Raw genomic sequence first — 19248 nt, 5'->3', positions numbered from 1 at the left:
CCTGCAGATGTAATGCAGGTATAAATGAATTGTATGTTATCTAAGGGGGGGGGGGGGGGGGTCATGCAACGACCACTTCATTCATATTTGCTCTCAATCTTTGAACACAATCCTTGTATAATAATTTTTAAACAACCCATTGGTGGTTTCCGAATTGTTTGTATCCTTCGAACATCAGAGTAGTTTAGTCCTAGTCAGAGCAAACTCACCTTGAACCTTCCCTGAATGGAATGCTAATGACAATGTAAATTCAGTCCCACTCAGAAACCAAACCTGGTTTGAGCAGGTGGACGCAGTTTGTTGGTGTGAAGTCTGACACCGGTGTTATCCAAGGTCCTGCTGATTTTAGACTTTTAAAACTGCACTGTTTGCAGTGCTTGAGAGAGTGAAAGTTCAAACAGCACGCAAGTACAAACAGCACACCACAGACTGGTGCTCCGGAGGAGATAATGACTACAAACTGTCTCGGATTTTGTACAGCAGGAAAAGATTTTGCGGCTCATGGATTTGGTTCTGCCTTAATACTCAGAATTAAGTCCGTATTTCAGTATCGTAACTCCTCTAACACAAAGACATCTCTGGAGTCACTGCCTGCAGCCCGTATTTTCTCTTTGCCCCTCTTGAGGCGTTTTAAAATGATCGATTTTTACTTTATTTTAATCCGATGGACTGACGCGTTATTGGAAGGATGAGTGATTGATCTGGATGTGCAAGACTGGCTTGATCAACGGGAGGTCTCCTTGCTGCTTGCCCTCCATCCCTCCCTCCCTCCCTCCCTCCCGGGCTCCCACACACTCCCATGCACGCGCATGCACACACGGACGCTCTTCTGGTCGTGGCCGTGTGGGTGTTCGCGCACACAAGTTGATTCGACTCCCAGCTCCTCTGCTGAGAAGTTCCTCTCCCCGGTGAGAGCGACGCGCTGAAGCTGCATCGCTTTGCTGTGGACACATCGCGCTCGCCTCTCGCGCAACGCACGCGTGAAACGACGGACCCGTCTCTCAGCCGTCCACCCGAGTGGCAAAAGCAGCTCCATCTCCCCGTAACGCCTCGGGAGAGAGCCGGCGTTTACTGGCACTCAAACGCGAGGCGGATAACGTTGGAATCGGTGGGAAACAAGCGCGTAGAAAGCGAGCGCGGAAGCGCGCACTCGAGCTGCGAAAAGCACTCCGTCTTCTTGGGGCGCGCACAGACCTGACAGCGCTGCTGGCGAGGCGGCAGACAAAGTTCTCCGGCGTCGAGATGAAGTATGGTGACGGCAAAGTGACCCGCGCTCCAGTTTAGTCCAAGTTTGGCGTCTTAAAGGGAAAGAAGCAGAAATACTCCACGAGGAACTGGAGCCCTCATGGGTGTCGGGGTGGCACGGGCGCGTTAGTGCAGCGGAGCCGACGAGATATCCAGCCATGATTTGGGTCGCGTTTCTACCTTTGTGGCTTTCGTGCGCACACGCCAACGGGACCGCGGAGCAGGTGCCGTTCTTTCACGGGCACGTGTTTGAGAACGCGTCCCCGGGCTCCCGGGTCAACGGACTGAGCGTCCCGTTAAAACGGCTCAACTCGCAGAGGCTGTGCGGCGCCGAGGGACCTGCAGCCCACTTTCAGCTCCTCGGAGACGGCAGCGAGAATTTCCGCGTCTTTGCGCACCACAAGCGGGGCCATGTGTTGTTGAAGACTTGTGGGGTTCTGGACCGGGAGGAACGCGCCGAATACGCGCTGAGGCTCGGGTTGTGTTGCGGGGAATGTGCGGAACCCTCGCTGGAAGTGGACGAGGCGTCTCCGGCTGTGGCGGAGGTGGCGTCCATCAAGGTGGACGTCTTGGATACCAACGACCACCAGCCCACCTTCCCCGGGGCCGGTGTGAAGCTATGCCTGGATGATGCCACTGCGCTCCGGACGGCGATCTACACGGTCACCGCGCGGGACGGCGACAGCGGCAAGAACGCGGAGCTCATCTACTTCGCTTTGCCCAGGAACGGGAGTTTCTACGCGGTGCCCAAAACCGGAGACATTCTCCTGGTGGACTCCATCCTCGGTCTTGGCGAACCGATTAAGTTTGAAGTGTTTGCCCGGGATCGCGGGTGGCCGCCTCGCACGAGCCAGAGCGTGGCAGTGGAGGTCAGTCCGCGGCAGTGGCCCGTGGCGCCGAGCGCACAGCCGGGCAACGGGAAACCTAAAACTCCGATTAAAGTGGCAGCGAGGAGGTCCAGGTCAGTGCTGGGACCAGAAAGCCCCGTTTTAATCAACGTGTCCGAGGACGCGGCGATCGGGTCGGTGGTGATGAACCTTGGCCCGGTGAGGTTTCAGTCTGCGGCGTTTGAGCTGGTGGAGCCCGGCGCGGACAGCTCACCGGTCAGCGTGAGTCGGGACAGCGGAGATATGGTCATATCGAGGCGGCTGGACCGGGAGACCGAGCCTCTGCTGGAGATCACCGTCAAAGTTCAGGATAAAAGAGGTGAGCGGAACGCGCGGGGGGGTCGGTGTTACGGTCCGTGTGTTGGCTCCCCGCGAGGCTCATTGACATTCAAATAACTTGATTTATTCCGAGACCTTTACCCACTGGCATCCAAAGGCCCCGGACTCTAGATGCGAGTACACAGGGCAGGATGCACTTCCGTAACAAAGAGGAGAAAGTGAAATCAATTGTGAATTGGCCTACAGGTGAAGTGTCTTTTAGAGCGGGTTCCTGTGCCGACCCCCCCAGGCAGCCATCAGGCCGATCACCCCCACAGGGCCCAGTGCTCACCATAGAGGTTAAACTGATGGCCTCATCGGTGCTGATGAGGATTCTGGAACGGTTTGTGTGGACCCAAATGCACTTCACACGACTCCGGGGATCTTTGACCTTTTATTTTAAGCTCCGGAACAGCAGGCGGAATAACGATAGGACAAAAGGCTGGGGGCTTCACCGGGAGTTGGGCCAGCGGGTTAAACAGGGGCAGGCAGGGTCGGCACCAGGAGGTCCGTCCCAAAACTATTGCTGGAGAGTCTGGCATGAAGCATAAGAACAATCTGGCAAAGCGTGTGTGTGTGTGTGTGTGTGTGTGTGTGTGTGTGTGTGTGTGTGTGTGTGTGTGTGTGTGTGTGTGTGAGGCCGGAGACTAGATAGGGATTTGACTAGTGATCAGAGGCAGGTTTGTGAACAGGTGAAGGAAGTTCTATGACGAGGTGGGAGTGACGGAAGAATCGAGTGAGGAGGGTGTGCAGCTGAACTGTGACAGATCCGTGTGCTCCGTTGAGTCGGTGCTGTCCATGGTGCTGCTGCCAGCAGGAACAGATGCTGGGATGTCTGGGGGGGTTGGATGGCAGGGAGTGGCTGCCGGCGAACCAACAGGTTAATTATCACCTGCGGAAAAGCAGGAGAGCAGAGGGATGGGGGGGGGGGGGGTCCCGGGGAGTCCCCATGCTCCCAGATTCACTTTAATAAATAGATATGAGCGGGGATGAAGCGCTAGAACACACATGGATACGCTACTGTTTGATTTGTAATCCATATATTTATGTATCCGTCCGAATGGGTGGACCGGATGAACCAGTTCCGCAGTGTGTTCCATTAAGACTTGCTAACAGCATTTGACTGGGGGAGTGACCCGATCGATCTGACCTATTGGTGTTTGTAATGGGAACAATCCTGAGAAAGGAGCTGAGGCTGCTACTGGCACACAAGTCCAACTCTTTCTCCCAGTAACAATGTCACAACCATTTTGCTTCTTGGACAGAGTGACGGGAGAAAGCTGTCAGTGTCAAACGTGGCAGCGTTGCAGTATTTGGGCATTTAGCTGCCATCTAATTAAAAGCAAGGACTTTTGTTGGTATCCAATTTTACCAAAGGTCTCCGAATCTTTTTTTCTTATTTTTTGATAGAAAACATTTCACTGGCTGATGTTTTTTCCCTCCTTCCTGTTGGAAGTTAAACCGGTTTTGTCTCCTTCTGACATTGTTACATTCCTCCAGAGAATGACCAGGACTCTAACGCACCAGAGACGGCCTTGAAGAGTCTTGTCAAGAATGACGCGTTGGTTAATTGATGGATTAAAGAATAGAGACTAAAAGAGGTTTTTGCTGAAGTGCATTTTTCTGTGGTAAATCCAACCAGATACAACAAGGATACGTTATCCGTCATTTATAAAGGCGGCTTCATGTGTCGGAAGATTAGGGACGCATCGTCGCTGAAGTAGTGAAATACCGGTGATGGTTTCAGGTGATTGAATCCCAAATGGCTACATGGTACCCAACTGTGGTGTGTTTTCTTCGGTCTAACATGATGTGCACTCAAGAGGAGGATCAGAGTAAATGTTTCCTAAATGGATTGGTTCACTTTCTATGTGTTTCATAGGAGCGGGTCAGTGCATTGAAATACATTTCCACGATCCATCCAATCACTGCATGACGCTGAAAGGGGGCCAGTTTTCATTCCCGAGTTTAGAGGTGGGTGGGGTTCAACAGATCCACCGATAACCCGACGCCATTGTCCGCCGGGTTGTCGGTGGATCTGAAGTCTTTTAATCCGTTTGGAGTGGAGAGTCCTGCCGGAGCCTCGACCTCCCTCCATCTGCTCCCATTATCCCTGTAATCCCATCTCATTCTCTCTCTCACTCACGGCCCACACCATGAGTTAAGTGTGTGTGTGTGTGTGTGTGGATATATTACAAAACAAGCTTGTGTTTGCTACCAAACTACACATCGGTGCTTGCACCAGGGTTTCCTTTGACTGAACAGCGGCTCTTTTTCATTTTTCTATCAACATGGGTGTTTTGGCAAACATCTAGCCTCATATATCTCCAACCTTTCATTTTCACAAGTTGTTTAAGCTCCAAGTGAGTGCTCCACTTTCCCCTCAAGGTTCCTCCTCCTCGTCTTAAACATCTGTCACTGTTGAATGCAGTAACTCTTTTCAGTATAATGATTAATGGAATCATTACATTTGGTTAATTAGTTCAGTGATTAATTTTATCAGGCCCACACGAGTCTATTGTCCATCTTCAGAGCTTTACCCTTTTGAGAAATCCAGCTCAATATTTGCTTTTTCTTGGGATTAGTCACTTAAGGTGTCATTCCAATATTAGAGTTCCTTTTTTGTTAATTATTATAATGCGCTTTTTCTGCACACCGTCTCAATCACATGTTCTTGCGGCCTTTATGAAAAACTGTAATGTTAAAGAAATTATACTAAAAGAGTTTATTCCAATCAATTAACCATTTGTCGGAACAGGTTCTCCACGGGTCTCTTCCACCATGTGAGTCCTACGTGACCTCACATGTTAAGTCAACTGTGAAGTTGGCCTCAAATTTTAATGAGGCAGTTTTGTTTACTTGTCAATCAAATCTCTCATACGTCGGCTTGCAGTGAGTTTAACCGTTTAACATGCTGTTTCAAAGTAACATATTGGTATCCTTAACATTTCAATTATACAGCGTTCACACGGTACCTGGTGGGGCTGCACAATGTACTGTTTCAGTATATATATATATATATATATATATATATATATAAATATATGTGTGTGTGTGTGTGTGTGTGTGTGTGTGTGTGTGTGTGTGTGTGTGTGTATATACTACTGCTAACGATTACAAATTTTAATCACATTCACTTTTGGCAATTAATAACAATTTAATTATTCATTCAAAAGCAGTTTTTTGCACAGTTTAATTTGTGTAAACAAATAAGGTGCATTCTAACAGCAGTATTTCCTTCACACAGTAGCATTTAAAATAGTTATTGTAAATCTCAACTTAAAAAGAATTGAATCAAATCAATCTAGTTTGTTCTAGCAAAACAAGTCACATTGTAACAGGCGCCTTCCGAGCAACAGCAAGTTAACGTATATCAGTGTTTTTCTTACCATATATTGGTGGGGGGGCTTGAAAAGCTCAACATTCACAGGCCTCTTATGGATCTCTGTAAAAGGGTTCATTTGTTGTGTGTCAATATAAAAAAAAAAGTTTGTCAGAGACTTAAAAGAAATCTCTGCCACTTGGCTGGGAATGAACTAATTACACTTTCTTTTAATGTGACTTCATCGGTTTGTTTTTTTAATAATGTTTATAGAAGTAAGGCATCTTCACTTTTGTGTCAGTTTTTACACGCAGCCATTTGACACTTGGTAGCTTCAGTCAGAGATGTGTTACACGCCGTTTAGTAATCCTTGGCGTGTTATGGGAAGCGTATTGTGAAGCTGCTGATAGCGGCAGTGCGTCAGCTTCAGCAGGCAGGCAGTTGAATTAATCACTGCTTTGGCGGCATCAGTCAAAGCTTCAATTATTGTTGCTTCCTTTTGTCTAATCATTTCCGGTTGCTGTCATGCCAAGTCTAAAGATGGGATCCCACTTTCTGTTATGTGCACAAGAATCATCTGTGCCATGTTAGCAGAGCTGTCGTCGTGTGCACTTAAACCTGCAGACCCACTGGTGCAAAACTAATGAGCACTTTACCTGTTTGTTAAATAAAGCCATTTAGCAAGCAGCACGTGTGTCCGGCACATTCGGAACTGTTATTTTCCCACATTTAGCTGATTATAGTTTGTTTTCATTTTGATGATCAATCTTCTGCCAGATTATTATTATAAATTAGTCTTTAATTGGCTGATTTAACAGTTATCACCAGGTTTATTCTGTGGTAACACATTGTACAAATCACATTGCACCATTACAAAACACAATTGAAAAAGCATTTTACTTTTAACTTCGTACAATTTGTAAACACTGTTTGCATTGTAAAATATCTATAAAATGGAGGTTTACCAACGTGTAATGAAAATTTGAACATGTTTTCTACATATTAGGTGTGTTTTTATGCATAAATTACAAAAAGAAAATTGCCTGCGCTCAAAGGTCTCCATATGTGTGTACACGCATATGTGCAGATTGTGTGTGTGCGTTGGAGCATGTATGGGATTTTGTTTAATGAAGAGAAACAGCTGCCTTTAATTAAGAAAACGGTCAGCTGATCTCACCAAGCACGGACGCTCACGTGAACCAAAAGTCTGGCCGCACAACGACTTCAAATACGTGTTTTTTATTGGTCAAAAGAAATGTACACCGAATGCGTTTGCTTCCAATTATTCGACATTTCAAACACACAACGCACACTAACATCCATACTGTACATTCACCCACCAAATACAGCATTGTGCTCATTGTGAGTTTGAGATTGCCAGATAACATTCCGTACCCAGACAGATGGCAGTGAGGAGAGTCCGTTAGCTGCATATGTTTTTAGTCTGCGTCCCTTTGTTCCTTCAAAGAGCTGGAATAGCACTTAACTGGCCTTCTATGCACAATAAGTACGCACAGATGCATGTTTTTTGTTTTTGCGGACATAGACATTTCCGATGCACGCTCTTTCTTTGCTTTGAGTGTTCTTACTCACCGCGCCAGGGAGCAGTGGAAATTTGTAAATGGAAAAAAACCCTTCCAGACTTACTTTGGCGTCTTGTTCTGCACTTAGGCAATTGTCTGTGGAGTTATCTGTAACAGGTACCGTGTATAGGAGTTAGTGGCATCTATTCTCTAACTCAGGGGTCTTGGGGTCCCCCAAACCGATGGCGAGCTGGAGCAGGGACCCTGTCGTATTTGCATGAAAGGTGCTGTGAATGAACCGCTGCCCAGCTAGAGAGAGCTGCTGGGAAGCTGAATGTGTGTGTTGCAGACTGAAACACATAATTTATCCGTTTTCTACAATATGTTGGATTTGTGTTAATGTGTATTTAAAGACAATAAAAATTTGTGGGGAAAACAATTATCAACCAAAAATTTCGCGACCCCCCCTGCAGTACCAGGGCTGACCTCTGCTCTAACTCATTGTTTTGTGACGCCGAAGCATACGCGTGTCACTGTAGGTGTGTCGTCTACCTTCTTAGGAAGAGAGATTTTGTGTCACAGACCAGATCTGCATCCAAACACAAATCCACTACTGAGCCCGTGAGAGGCTGACAACAGGCTGAGATCTTATCGGAGACGGGCTTGGACCCAGATTCAGCAAGCCATCAATGCTTTTAAAGTTTAATGTCAGAGCAACTTCTTAAGGCTTGTGGGTAGTTATTTAGATTTCTCACCTTTCGAAGATCACCTCTTCAAAATGACTGCTTTTAATTTCAGGGACCTTCTTCTGTTCAGTGACAAAAGGAACCTTTTAAAGCTTGAAAAGGTCAACTGATGACAGAAGATTGTTAGAGAAATGTGTGCAGCAGAGTAATACATTATCAATGTCTTTACTTATTCTCATCGTACACATAGCATTTTTCTGTAATTGTTTTCATATTTTCTGTCTTAAATGCGCGTAAATGAGACTTCTGTTAAAGCGCCGGACTTGAAGAGCTCAGCTGTCTGAAAATGTCATTGTTTTTTTTTTGTGGGGAATAGGGTGAAAAGCCAAAGTTTTGCCGCAAAAGTTCAGTAAATTAGAGGCCGTCACACTGTAAAAACCACATAGTACCATGATGCCCGTATCGATCCAGCGTCACCACGGTTGAAGGGAATAATGTTACAGGTCTCTCCCTGTACCTGAACCTTTACAATGTCACCCTCTGCTTTATATTCATTTCAGAGAGTATATATTATCCACAACGAGGAAAGGATTCCTTTCACATTTTATGCACAGAACCCACATTTCCATTTTAAGATATGCTAATTTCACGGAACAAATTAAAGTCTGGGTGGAGCAGAAAACGAGTGTTCTGAGTCTGTCCCGAAAAAGGAGCCACAGCGGTAATGTCCTCTTTGAAACTGGTACTTGAACCCTTTCATTAAGTCAACAGTTCAGCCCGTTAGTCAGCTGGTTTATGGAGTTATGTAACAAAGATCAAGGACTGGATGGACCAGTGAAGAAATAACATGTGATGATGACAATGCCGCTGAATTTAAGTGCTGGCAGCGGAGGAGCAGGCCAAAGGGATGAGTCATTTTCTAAGGGTAAAAATGATAAGTAACAAATAACATAAGAAGTGTACCACATGGTCTAAATCATAATGTAGCCACTGAAAGTTATATTTACTGGTATAAAATATAGCATCTTATTGTCATAAAATGTATGTAAATAGATGGACCACCTCTATTTGCTTTATCATATCATGAGTAAAATATTTTTCCAAATTTGTTTAAAGAGTAGTGACATATTTAAACCAATGTAATTGTTCACTTTCCACACCAGGGATGGCTCTTTTTTCAGGATTGGATTGGACAGGAATGGATACTTTAAGTATTTTAAGTAAAGTAACACAAAAAAGTCACCTAATTGTTTTTACAATAAAAGCCCTCAAATTCAGTAAAGGGAAATTCAATAAAAATATATAAAATCTTTTGCAACTGTGGCAAATTTACGTCACTACCTGTATGAATAGTTTTTGTGTATTTATTTAAAGTCACATGATGATACCAATCCTGGGTCTGTCTCTTGAAAATGGAGCTGCAGCCAGGAAGTGGGAGCCAGTGGGAGCTAGTGGGCGCTAGTGGGCGCTAGTGGGAGCTAGTGGGCGCTAGTGGGAGCTAGTGGGCGCTAGTGGGAGCTAGTGGGCGCTAGTGGGAGCTAGTGGGAGCTAGTGGGCGCTAGTGGGCGCTAGTGGGAGCTAGTGGGAGCTAGTGGGCGCTAGTGGGCGCTAGTGCGAGCTAGTGGGAGCTAGCTCGGCCTACAGACTGGATGCTGAGAAAAGGCTGTATAGCTCTGTCCAGAAGTAACAACGACTATCTGCCAGTACCTATAAAAGTACCTCATTCATCCCTTGTCTAATTTGTTTTAATCAGAATAAAAGCTGCTGTTTAAATGTATTTTATTTTCTAAGATATTGCTAGCGGCTAAAAGTGACGGAACCCTTTTAGGAGGCCATATTGAGCCCGAGATCGGCTGACTGTATCGAACTTTTATTTCCTATATTAATTAGTGGACGGATATGGAAGTGCTGTTGATGTTCTCATTGAATTCTTGGCAGGAAAGAGAACTGGCTTGTTTCCCAAAATGCTAAACCTTTTCTTTGAAACGTTCATAAAGCTGTGGATTACTGCTGGTACTCTATATCTCCTTTTTATTAGATGACTCGATCAGCACAGACACAGCTCCTTTTCACTTTCTCCACTCCACTGTCACACAATTAGAATTGTATTACAGCTAGTTTAATTATGTCCCTACAATCAGCCAGTAATCATACACTGTTGCCCTGTTCTCCAAGGAACCAGCTGTGGTGCAGCATCAAAACCACTAAAAGCGCTTACTAATCAGTGAAGGGAAAGACTCATCACATAACATCAGTGTGATTAAGCTATGTCTATTTAATCAAATCCTATCTATCTGTCTCTCTGTCATGCTCCCATCCTGCACATTTTCGAAGACTCTTGGCATTTCATTGAGACAACAGACAAATCTTGACTGAAACACCCATGATTCTGGTTCCTAGTGTTAATATATGAATCATTGGGAGTCAATTTGCATGGCTACATCCTCCAAAAAAACAGGAATAATTCATTCTAGTTGGCGGGAACGATTTGTGCCACGGTCAACTTCAATTTCCAAGCAATAAATTAACTTCTTAGTGTTGTGCTTACCCTCTTTGATGGATTTTTACAGTTTTACCTCCGCTCTCTTAGTGCCAGCCATGTGCCTTTGAGTTACAGCACACCATTATGTCTTTCAACGTAAGTATCATCAGATGTGTTGCCATTTTATAACCAACCTATTTCAACATTAGTGAGCAGTTTAAACAGTGTGGTTCACAGTGGCCATCACCATATCAATGTAATGTCACTATTATAAATGAATAATACGCTATTGTAAGGCTTCAAGATACTTAAAGTTGCTTGTAATACCAAATATACATTGTTTTGTCACCTCGGCAAAATATTTGTTGGTCTCTTTTGTCCGTTTGTACTTTTTCTCCAACCTGATTTTCCCTCCTGCTGCTGCATCCCATAATTTATCCTTTGAACTCAGTTAAAAGAAATACGTTGTAGTATCAATTTACATTGAAGTATATCCCTAGTGCCTCGATAGATTAAGTAGGTAATTTCAAAGATTATTCTGGTGGCAGAAATTGCATGCTTTAGGCCCTCCACACAAATACAGTGCAGAAGGAGCTGGTTGCTGTAATGGAATATGGCTCAGAGCTAATATAAGCTAGTGTTAAACGGGGGAACCCAATCCAGGCACGCTTTATTCCTTTGTGGGCTTATATATTACTTCAGTGATTTGAAAAACTGGGAGATTAATTTCAATATATCACAGCCTGTCATGGTCTATGGATTAATGAATGCTTGTACCTGGAGTGGGGAAAATGATTGCGAGGGAAATGGGGGCAGCACTGTATGGAAGCTCGCTGTGTGTTGAGTCGCTTATGTCTGTGTTCGTCAGACTGGACTTGACTGTCTCACGCCTCTAAAATGGGATGTGAGTTGGAATTACTTGAGATAAAGAATGCAAAAATGTTGTTTCAAAATAAGCCATTGATTTGTGAGATAATTGTGAGATGAAGCCTCGGTATGGGAAGAATGGACTCTGAAGACAACATTCAAAAGCAAACGAAACAATTAAAAATGAATTAGTGCCTCGTGTTGTTATCAAGGTGTTGCTCTTGTTGTGATAGGAGATTGTTTTCGATCTGTCGTATCTTACAGGCAAAAGTGTAATTGGTTTAATTGAACAAGACTGGCAATGAGAAAAATAATTGAATCAATGGGGAATGGGAACTGAAGAAATGAAACAGGTGGAAATACACAGAATAAACAATGGATTTCATCGTTATCACTGAAAATATCCAAATGCATCTATTGGTTTTGATAATATATTACAGCCTTATGCATGTCCATGATGACCAACAGGAAAAGTCTATCGTGTTGCCATCCAGCTCGTAGAATATTTCTGGCTTCCACTTTCCGTCCTTACTTCAGAAATTGTATGAGCTTTGAGAAGAGTTTCATCTTCAAATGATTGATGACATTGTGCCATGTAAACATTTACAAAAGACTTCTTTGAGTGATCAGATGGGGGGAAGTTCTCTGTTTGATTAAACTCAACTTGGGCAGAGGGGACTCTCTGGTGCCTTTGGTTCCACAGAGGTCTCCCTGAATGTGAGAACTTTCAAGCCTCTCATCTGTGAGCCCTGATCCCAAAATGCAACGTGCTTGGAAACATTTACTCAACGACTTGGTTGCATTGCACACAGAACATCCTCAAGTGAGCCTAAATTGAGCGAATGGTCGGAATTCCTGCAGTGGCAAACATGTTATTTGGTTTTAATCAAATGAAATCAGGGCATAATTTCTTTTGATGGTCATTGTGAGGTTTGTATTCCACTGCGAACTAATTTCTCAAAGGCTGCAAAGCCCTCCTCTCAACGCAGGCTCTCATTAAGCAAACAAATTCAACTTCAATTCAAACATTTCTCTAGACTTCAAAATACTAAATTTGAAGGCAATGTAAAATACTTGTACAAATAGTTTCAGTAGTATAGGCAGAAGCCTGTAATACTTGTTATGTATGGAAAGAAAACCACAAAGTAGGATGGTAATACGTTGACAACCCCCTTTTCGCCACGGCGAAGGTTGTGTGCCGGCCTTAAGTCATCTCTCTGGCTTCTCCCTTATTAAAGCATTGTTTTGAAATGAGGTGGCCCATTTATTTGTGTGCATGTGTGGGCAAAGGTCACAGGGCGGCTTCCACATGTTGCACATGTCTTTGCAGCGGGATCAATTAATGTCTGCACACTTGTGTGTTTGTGTCTGCATATATGTGAGTGCGTTTGAGAGGGTCAGTTGTAACTCACGTCTGTGGATTAAACGGCCAGTGTGTGTGAGCGTGTGTGTGGTGTCAAACCTCTCTTTGTCTGACCGCATCCTTCTTGCTCTGCTTCCTGCTCATTTAGTCAAATATACATTTCCTTATTTTTTTCCTCCCTCGCGATGTAAACATAATTCAAATGTTTTTTCTCCATCTTGTGTGTGCATGTGTCACCTACATGCGCGCCTCACCGGGTGCTCCGAGATCATCAAAAAGCTAACAAACGCACCGTCGGATTTTTTATCCACGCCTCACCCTGTTATGCTCCTCTCTTTCCCTGTGGGTTCACACACCCTCCAGCACCCGTCACTGCTTTCTATCCCGCCAGAGGTTTACACCATTGCGATTATTTGGTCATTTAGGTTCCCTCTGACAATGACCGTCGATCTAACCGACAACGTTTAATATTTAAATTCTCAATGTAGGATCAAATCAATAGATACCGTAAGACGTGTCTTACATTGGTTCCCAGGCATAACCATCAAAGGTGCGAATTTAAGTTAACAGCGTAATCAGTCTCCTTAGAGACCGTCAAAAATTGCCATTGCCGACTATATTTCAAGTCGTCATGACGGGGTATTGGGTAAAGTTTTCAACCAGCAATAATCGCGCCTCGGATAAACCTCATGGGCTACGATACTGCCACTGCGCAAAGCTGACGACTCACTGTAACCAGCGAGCGAGTCTATCGGATCACCACCCTTCTCTGTTACGGTGCGTGTGGGCGTGGCTTACATAGACTAGTTTATTTTTAAGAAATGACGGTCAGAATAACTTATAAATGTCAACCTAGTTATCAACAGGGAAGTATCGTCGATAATGAAACGTTACGAAAGCATTTATGTACGATGGGAACAGTTCGTGAGGAGAATAAAGGATCGTTAAATAAAACAAAGACGTATCAATAATCCCCGTCATTGAAATGTAACATGCAATGGTGGAAACGTGTGGTGACTTTTACACCAAATGCCACAAGTAAACAATCCATATAAAAACGGACCACAACGTGAGATAAATACACATACAATTGAAATAATCTGTAAGCGGAAGTGACGTAGTCGCTAGTATGTAATGTAATGCTCACTGCGGTCTCTATTTAACAATTACAGCATTTACACCAAACTATACAAAACAGAGATGAAGAGCGTATTTCAACCGAGGGATTCAAGAATATTAACTTCAACGTTAAGATCCGCCTCCTAAGAGACGGTCAGGAGTTACAACACGGCTGTATTTCATGCTGTCATGCGGGGGATTGTGTAAAGTTGTTTTAGAAGCAGTAACAGTCCCGCCCCGGATACACGTCACGGGCTCTGACACTCGCGCAACTCTCGAGCAACAGGCAACAACGCGCATGCGTGTCAAAGCCCTGCGCACCTCGGTTAGGGTGTCTAAGTCGTTTGAATGATAAAGAATGAAACAAGCTGAATGCTACTTTCATTATTAGTGTCTGATTGAGAGAGATCAGATTTGAAATGGTTACAAGTTGTTTTCGCGACTCAACCAGCAGTAATCGCGCCTCAGATTCATGTTTATTTATCTCGTGTAATTTGAGCCACGTGACTGTAAATGGGCGGAACTATTTATTTTGGCAAACAGACACACACGGGCGCACACGTTGTAATCCAAGATAAAACTGTATTCGTTTCAAGACTAGTTATTGTGCAAACATGGCAAACGTACATGATACATATAAAACCAAAGTCTCTCCCTGATCCTTTCCACACGTTGTTATTTCCACCATTCCATTTCCCCATGTTGACGTATGGCTGCTTTATTTGCCCTTTTTTCCACTTGTTCCTGGGGAGACTCGTTTCATTCTCTCTCTCTCTTTCTCGCGCATGTTATCAATGTGAGCGATTGTGAAATCTGGCAGCGCGTTAAAGACATGAGAAGACTGTCAAACAGATCAATAGACGGCGGCTGAATACGTATTCTAAGCGCGTTCTTAAACACACACGTACGCGCACACAAACACGGGAGGGCGCGGCGAACCGAGCGCCGGTGAGATTGAAGAACAGCTCAAACAGACATGGAAAGTCCTATTTATAAAATACACATTTATTTATACGTCAATTTTGAATACACACACACGTTGGAAACATCACCCCGACGGCAACAAGTGATTGGTGCGCTTCACCGGGATCGATTTCCTGTCTGAAGCAAAGGAAGTCAGTTCATCTGATTCTACACGGACAAGTTGAGAATTAAAGATCGGAAGCTGCTCTTCACGTCTCCCTCACTTACTAACGCACACACGCACGGGCGCGCACACACACACGAACACGAACAATAGCCTCCTACAAGTGCGCGATCCGTTATCTGTTCGCCGGAGCTGAGATTGGCGCTGGCTTGGTGCGCCGTGCGCGTGTGTCACATCATCCGTCAGCTTGTAGCAGCATCACCGAGGGCGGATGAGTAGAATTACACCTCTGAATATGAAAGAGTCTCCGTCTCCGTTGTCACGCGTTCAGCTGACTGCTGCACCGGCGGCAGCGATGGAACAGAGACAAAGGTCAGAGCTGTTGTCACCTCGCGTTACTACGGGGATTACACCGAGGATTCGTGTGAGGCCAAAGGGCAGAGGAAAGGTTCAGCTGGTAACTCCGTGAATGGCTCCAACGCGCATGTAAATCCCGTCTTTCACATCCGAAAGTCTACATTGTAAAAGCAACAGTCGGTCGGTATGAAGGGGGAGCGGGACCTGAATGAATAGGAAGCCCTGAGGGGGATACTGATGTCTTTCTGTTACACTCTGTGCCATTCTGCGCCCCCTGCTTTTACCAACTGTGGCGCAGGTTTATTTGTTTGTGCAGCACGTGAATGGGAAGGCATTGAGGGCAAAGGGTGTTATCAGTAGCACAGTGTCATTTAGGTGTCAGGGATAACAGGACTCGCCAACAAAGCCACTAAGCTTGTATAAAAAACAACACTGATGAGGGTTTTTTCACCCCATCAGAAACACTTGTGGATCATTGCTTTGGCTGTCATCCTGCTGGTCATATATATTCATATATGACTTTATTTGGTGACTTGCGCTTTCATCAAATGTGAGTTGAGTACATTTAAATATAAGCTGAAGCGGGAGCTTTTTTGTTCGTTATAACTAAATACACATGATTGTAGATTAATTTCTGTCAAACCCAAACTAGATCGACTTCCTTTAGCAGATCATTTTTGCTTAGGCTCCTTGACCGATCTTGTGTGCCTTTCTCTTTACAATCTCTCAATTGCTTCATATAGTTTGGCATGACAAAACAACACCACCAAATTGACGCAGGGTCTGAAGAAAAGTAAGAAAAGGGGAAGAAAACGAGGTACCTCATTAGCCAGCCGTTTAAGTACCTAATATCCTTGGGACGGGGAATTTGGAAGATCACAAACCTGACAATTTATTTTTAACCACATGGTTCATTGCCAATCTAGAAGTTTGATGTCCTTTTTGTAGCTTGGCAGAACGAAAGGGTTTGAACGGCTGTCCAACATATTAACGCTTTATGTATACCTCCTTTTTGGAGTGATCCCAGAAACAAATGTTTTCGATTCAATTTAGTTATTCGCCACCGTTGAAGAATACAAACAAGAAGTATTTTATGGTTTTGTGTGTTTAATCAATGTTTTTTTACCAAAACTGAATACCTTTAAACAAATAGCCGAATAAACAAATTTTGGGGTCCAGCCCTAAACTATTGTTAATACTCCTCCTTTAAAACCCTGCATTGAATCTAATTTGGAGTTTTGCCACGTAGTCTAATTCAATGTTCTTGTATGACGATAGCACTGAAATGCCAAACAAAACAATAATAATATCTCAACCCATTGGTTTAAATAATGCTTGACTGTGGATGGCAACATACGTCACTGCAGAAAAACCCACAGCCCCTGGTATTTGTTATTTATACTCAATCAGACTTAAAGGTCAGTATGTGCACATTCATTTACTTGTAAAATATTTTCCTTCATGTTTCCTTCATCTGAAGCACTGCAAGCTGTTCTACAGCTCAGTGCATTAAATTGAGGCCTCTATGAAATTGACGAAGAATTACAACACGACACGATTCTCAATGGGCCTCGTCTATGAATAGAGAGAACATGCCATTTCTACATCAGCGTTTGATACATATATAGTTTGGGAATTGGAAGAACACGGGGATATCAAGAGGGACAAAATCACAATGAACTGGCACTGTTCTCCCTGACATCCACGCTGAACCTTCTTTTGGCGTTGCATCTTCAACACCTCACGCAACCCATCCGTCACACCGCGGTGACCTTGTTGGGTTTGTTTTATTTTGTCTGCTCCTTTTTGTCTTGTCATTTCCTGTGTATTTTGAAATGGTAACTCTCCTCTCGTTTCAGAGCACTTGCTCTTCCTCATGTGTCACCAGTCTGATTGTCTTCCCTGGTTCCCGATTGTGTCTACCTGTTCCCCATTGCCCTCCATGTGCACCAATAGTCTGCGTCTCCCTTTGTCCTGTGCCAGCATGTCGTTTCCGTCCTTGGGTTCATGTGTCACCACGCCCTTGTGTTCTTCTCCACTGTTTTTCCTCCAAGAGATTGATTTTGAGAATTTTTGTATCGTAGTAGGTTTAGTTCAATGGTTAATGTTTTCATAGTCCTTTGGTTCCTCTATAAGGAGTGCATTTTGTTTTGATAATCTTTCATTATGCCTCCAGTTTTAAGGAGAGTTTTTTTGTTGCCTCCGTCGAAAGAGTGCTTACCTGTATTTTGATAAAGTTATGAGCCTTTTTGTTTTTCTCCTAGAGTGGAGTGACTTTTTGTTGATCATTTTTATAGCCACACTTCTTCCTAAATTATTTAGTGGGAGAGTGTGATCTAGATAATTTTTATAGCTCATATTTATCTGCTCTGCCTTGAAGAGATCCAGTCTTAGTAATGAAGACTACAAATCCCATAAAACCCCGCAACTGTGTCCAGTGTTCTGCCGGGTCGTGACACCATCCAAGGTTTCCAGTTGCTGACATCAATATTTCTCAAACTCCAGCGGTGGCGTTAACCAGAACTTCATGGATTCTGTTGGATTTTACGTGTAACCTTGAGTAAGCAGTGACAGAGAATCGCTCCTCTCCAGAGAAGTACTAAAATGTACTTCACCCAAAGTTCACACATGACCTGTTTTCCACGAGGCAGGTAGTGTCATACAAGCTGGACGGACAATGCGCTGACTGGGAGATTCAAGCGAACACTGTCCATTGGCCCGGCCTTTGGAGTGGATGTGAAAGGTTCCCAGCTTGCCGTGACTTTGAGAATAGCGTACTTGGTTAGCTTGGGTTCACAAGAGTTATAATAGATTTCAGACGGCAACCCAGAGTATGTAAAAAAGTTTTTTTTGTGGATTATTTTTATTTATTTATTTATTATATTTATTATTTTTTATGCCAATACCATGTCTGTACCCAATATGATGCCAAAATGGTACTTTATACTAATGTCTAATATATTTTTTTATTAACACTAATATGTTGACACATTGTCACTCCAAACTCCAATTTGTATAGCCCGGGCACAAAATTCATTTAGATATCAGGAGATATATAAATATATATATAGTTCTCTGAAACCCAGTTAAAAGGTATAAGTATGGTAAAAAGCTGTTACAGGTGGATAAAATGTATTTCAATGAGACACTTATAATATTACAGTTCAAAAGTTGCAGTTTATGCAAAGTAGTATAGTTTGTTTGATATGTACGAGATTCAGCACGTGTGCAATCCTTAACAGTCCAACTGGTAGCAGTAAAATATGTCTATCTTTGTTTTCTTGATGTTCAATTGGCTCATCCTGACACTAACAGCCAATCCGTCTCCGTTCTCAGCTAGAGGGGCGGGGCTTAGCCGTATGCGCTCAGGTTCAGTGTATCACCGTCAAGTGAAGGAGTTAAGTTAGGAGTGAAGTTAGCATAAGGACGCTACCCGTTAGCTTCGACCTCATACTATTACCTGCGCCTTTATAATCAGTTATTAAGACAAGCTATTGCTAGCCATGAAGTACAGCGTAGACTTGTTGTTTAGCTTATTTATCTGATTCAGTAGACGGACGTTTGTGACTGTAGGAGAGAATCGGGACACCTCCATTGGACCGTAATGGAGAACGGATTCCCGCTCGGCGCGTGCTGCTGTAGACTGTTTTCTTCCTCCGGGCCCTGCTGGCGTCCATTGCCCAGCTTCCCTTCTTCTTCCCCTCTGAATATTGTTGGATTTGTGAGTACTGACTAACTTACGCTGACTTTTTGTTTATTGTGTGTATGATGAAGTGAAGCGGATTTACTCTCCCAGCTCACCACTCATGAATGTTCTGGTAGGAGCTGGTGGCAAAATACCATTAAAATATAAGATAAAAGGACTTAGTAAGGGGCATGGACCTTTTGTTTTACTTCTTAAATGCTATTGGACGCACCGCCATTTATTTTAGTTAGTTATTTTACTTTTTGGAAAATAAGGGATCAACAATTGTACGACAAACTGTATTAGT

The 19248-nt window shown here is 43.8% G+C and overlaps 1 protein-coding gene and 1 non-coding gene across 2 annotated transcripts in view; one reads left to right on the top strand and one right to left on the bottom strand.

Moving 5' to 3' along the window:
* The first annotated feature begins 850 nt into the window (after positions 1-850).
* LOC120807643 (neural-cadherin) overlaps positions 851-19248 on the top strand; it is a 285961-nt gene continuing 267563 nt past the window's right edge. Inside the window, exon 1 of the mRNA XM_040159884.2 lies at positions 851-2451. Coding sequence (XP_040015818.2) covers positions 1404-2451 — 1048 coding nt within the window. The 5' untranslated portion in view covers positions 851-1403. The remainder of the gene's footprint in view (positions 2452-19248) is intronic.
* Positions 13273-13413, bottom strand: LOC120813650 (U4 spliceosomal RNA). Its single transcript, XR_005710964.1, has one exon. It is a non-coding gene; the product is annotated as a U4 spliceosomal RNA (small nuclear RNA).

Source organism: Gasterosteus aculeatus, chromosome 12 (genome assembly GCF_964276395.1).
Source record: "Gasterosteus aculeatus chromosome 12, fGasAcu3.hap1.1, whole genome shotgun sequence".
In the NCBI taxonomy this organism is placed as follows: domain Eukaryota; kingdom Metazoa; phylum Chordata; class Actinopteri; order Perciformes; family Gasterosteidae; genus Gasterosteus; species Gasterosteus aculeatus.
The sequence above is the reverse complement of the archived record's forward strand: the minus strand, read 5'-3'. Positions and strand labels throughout refer to the sequence as shown.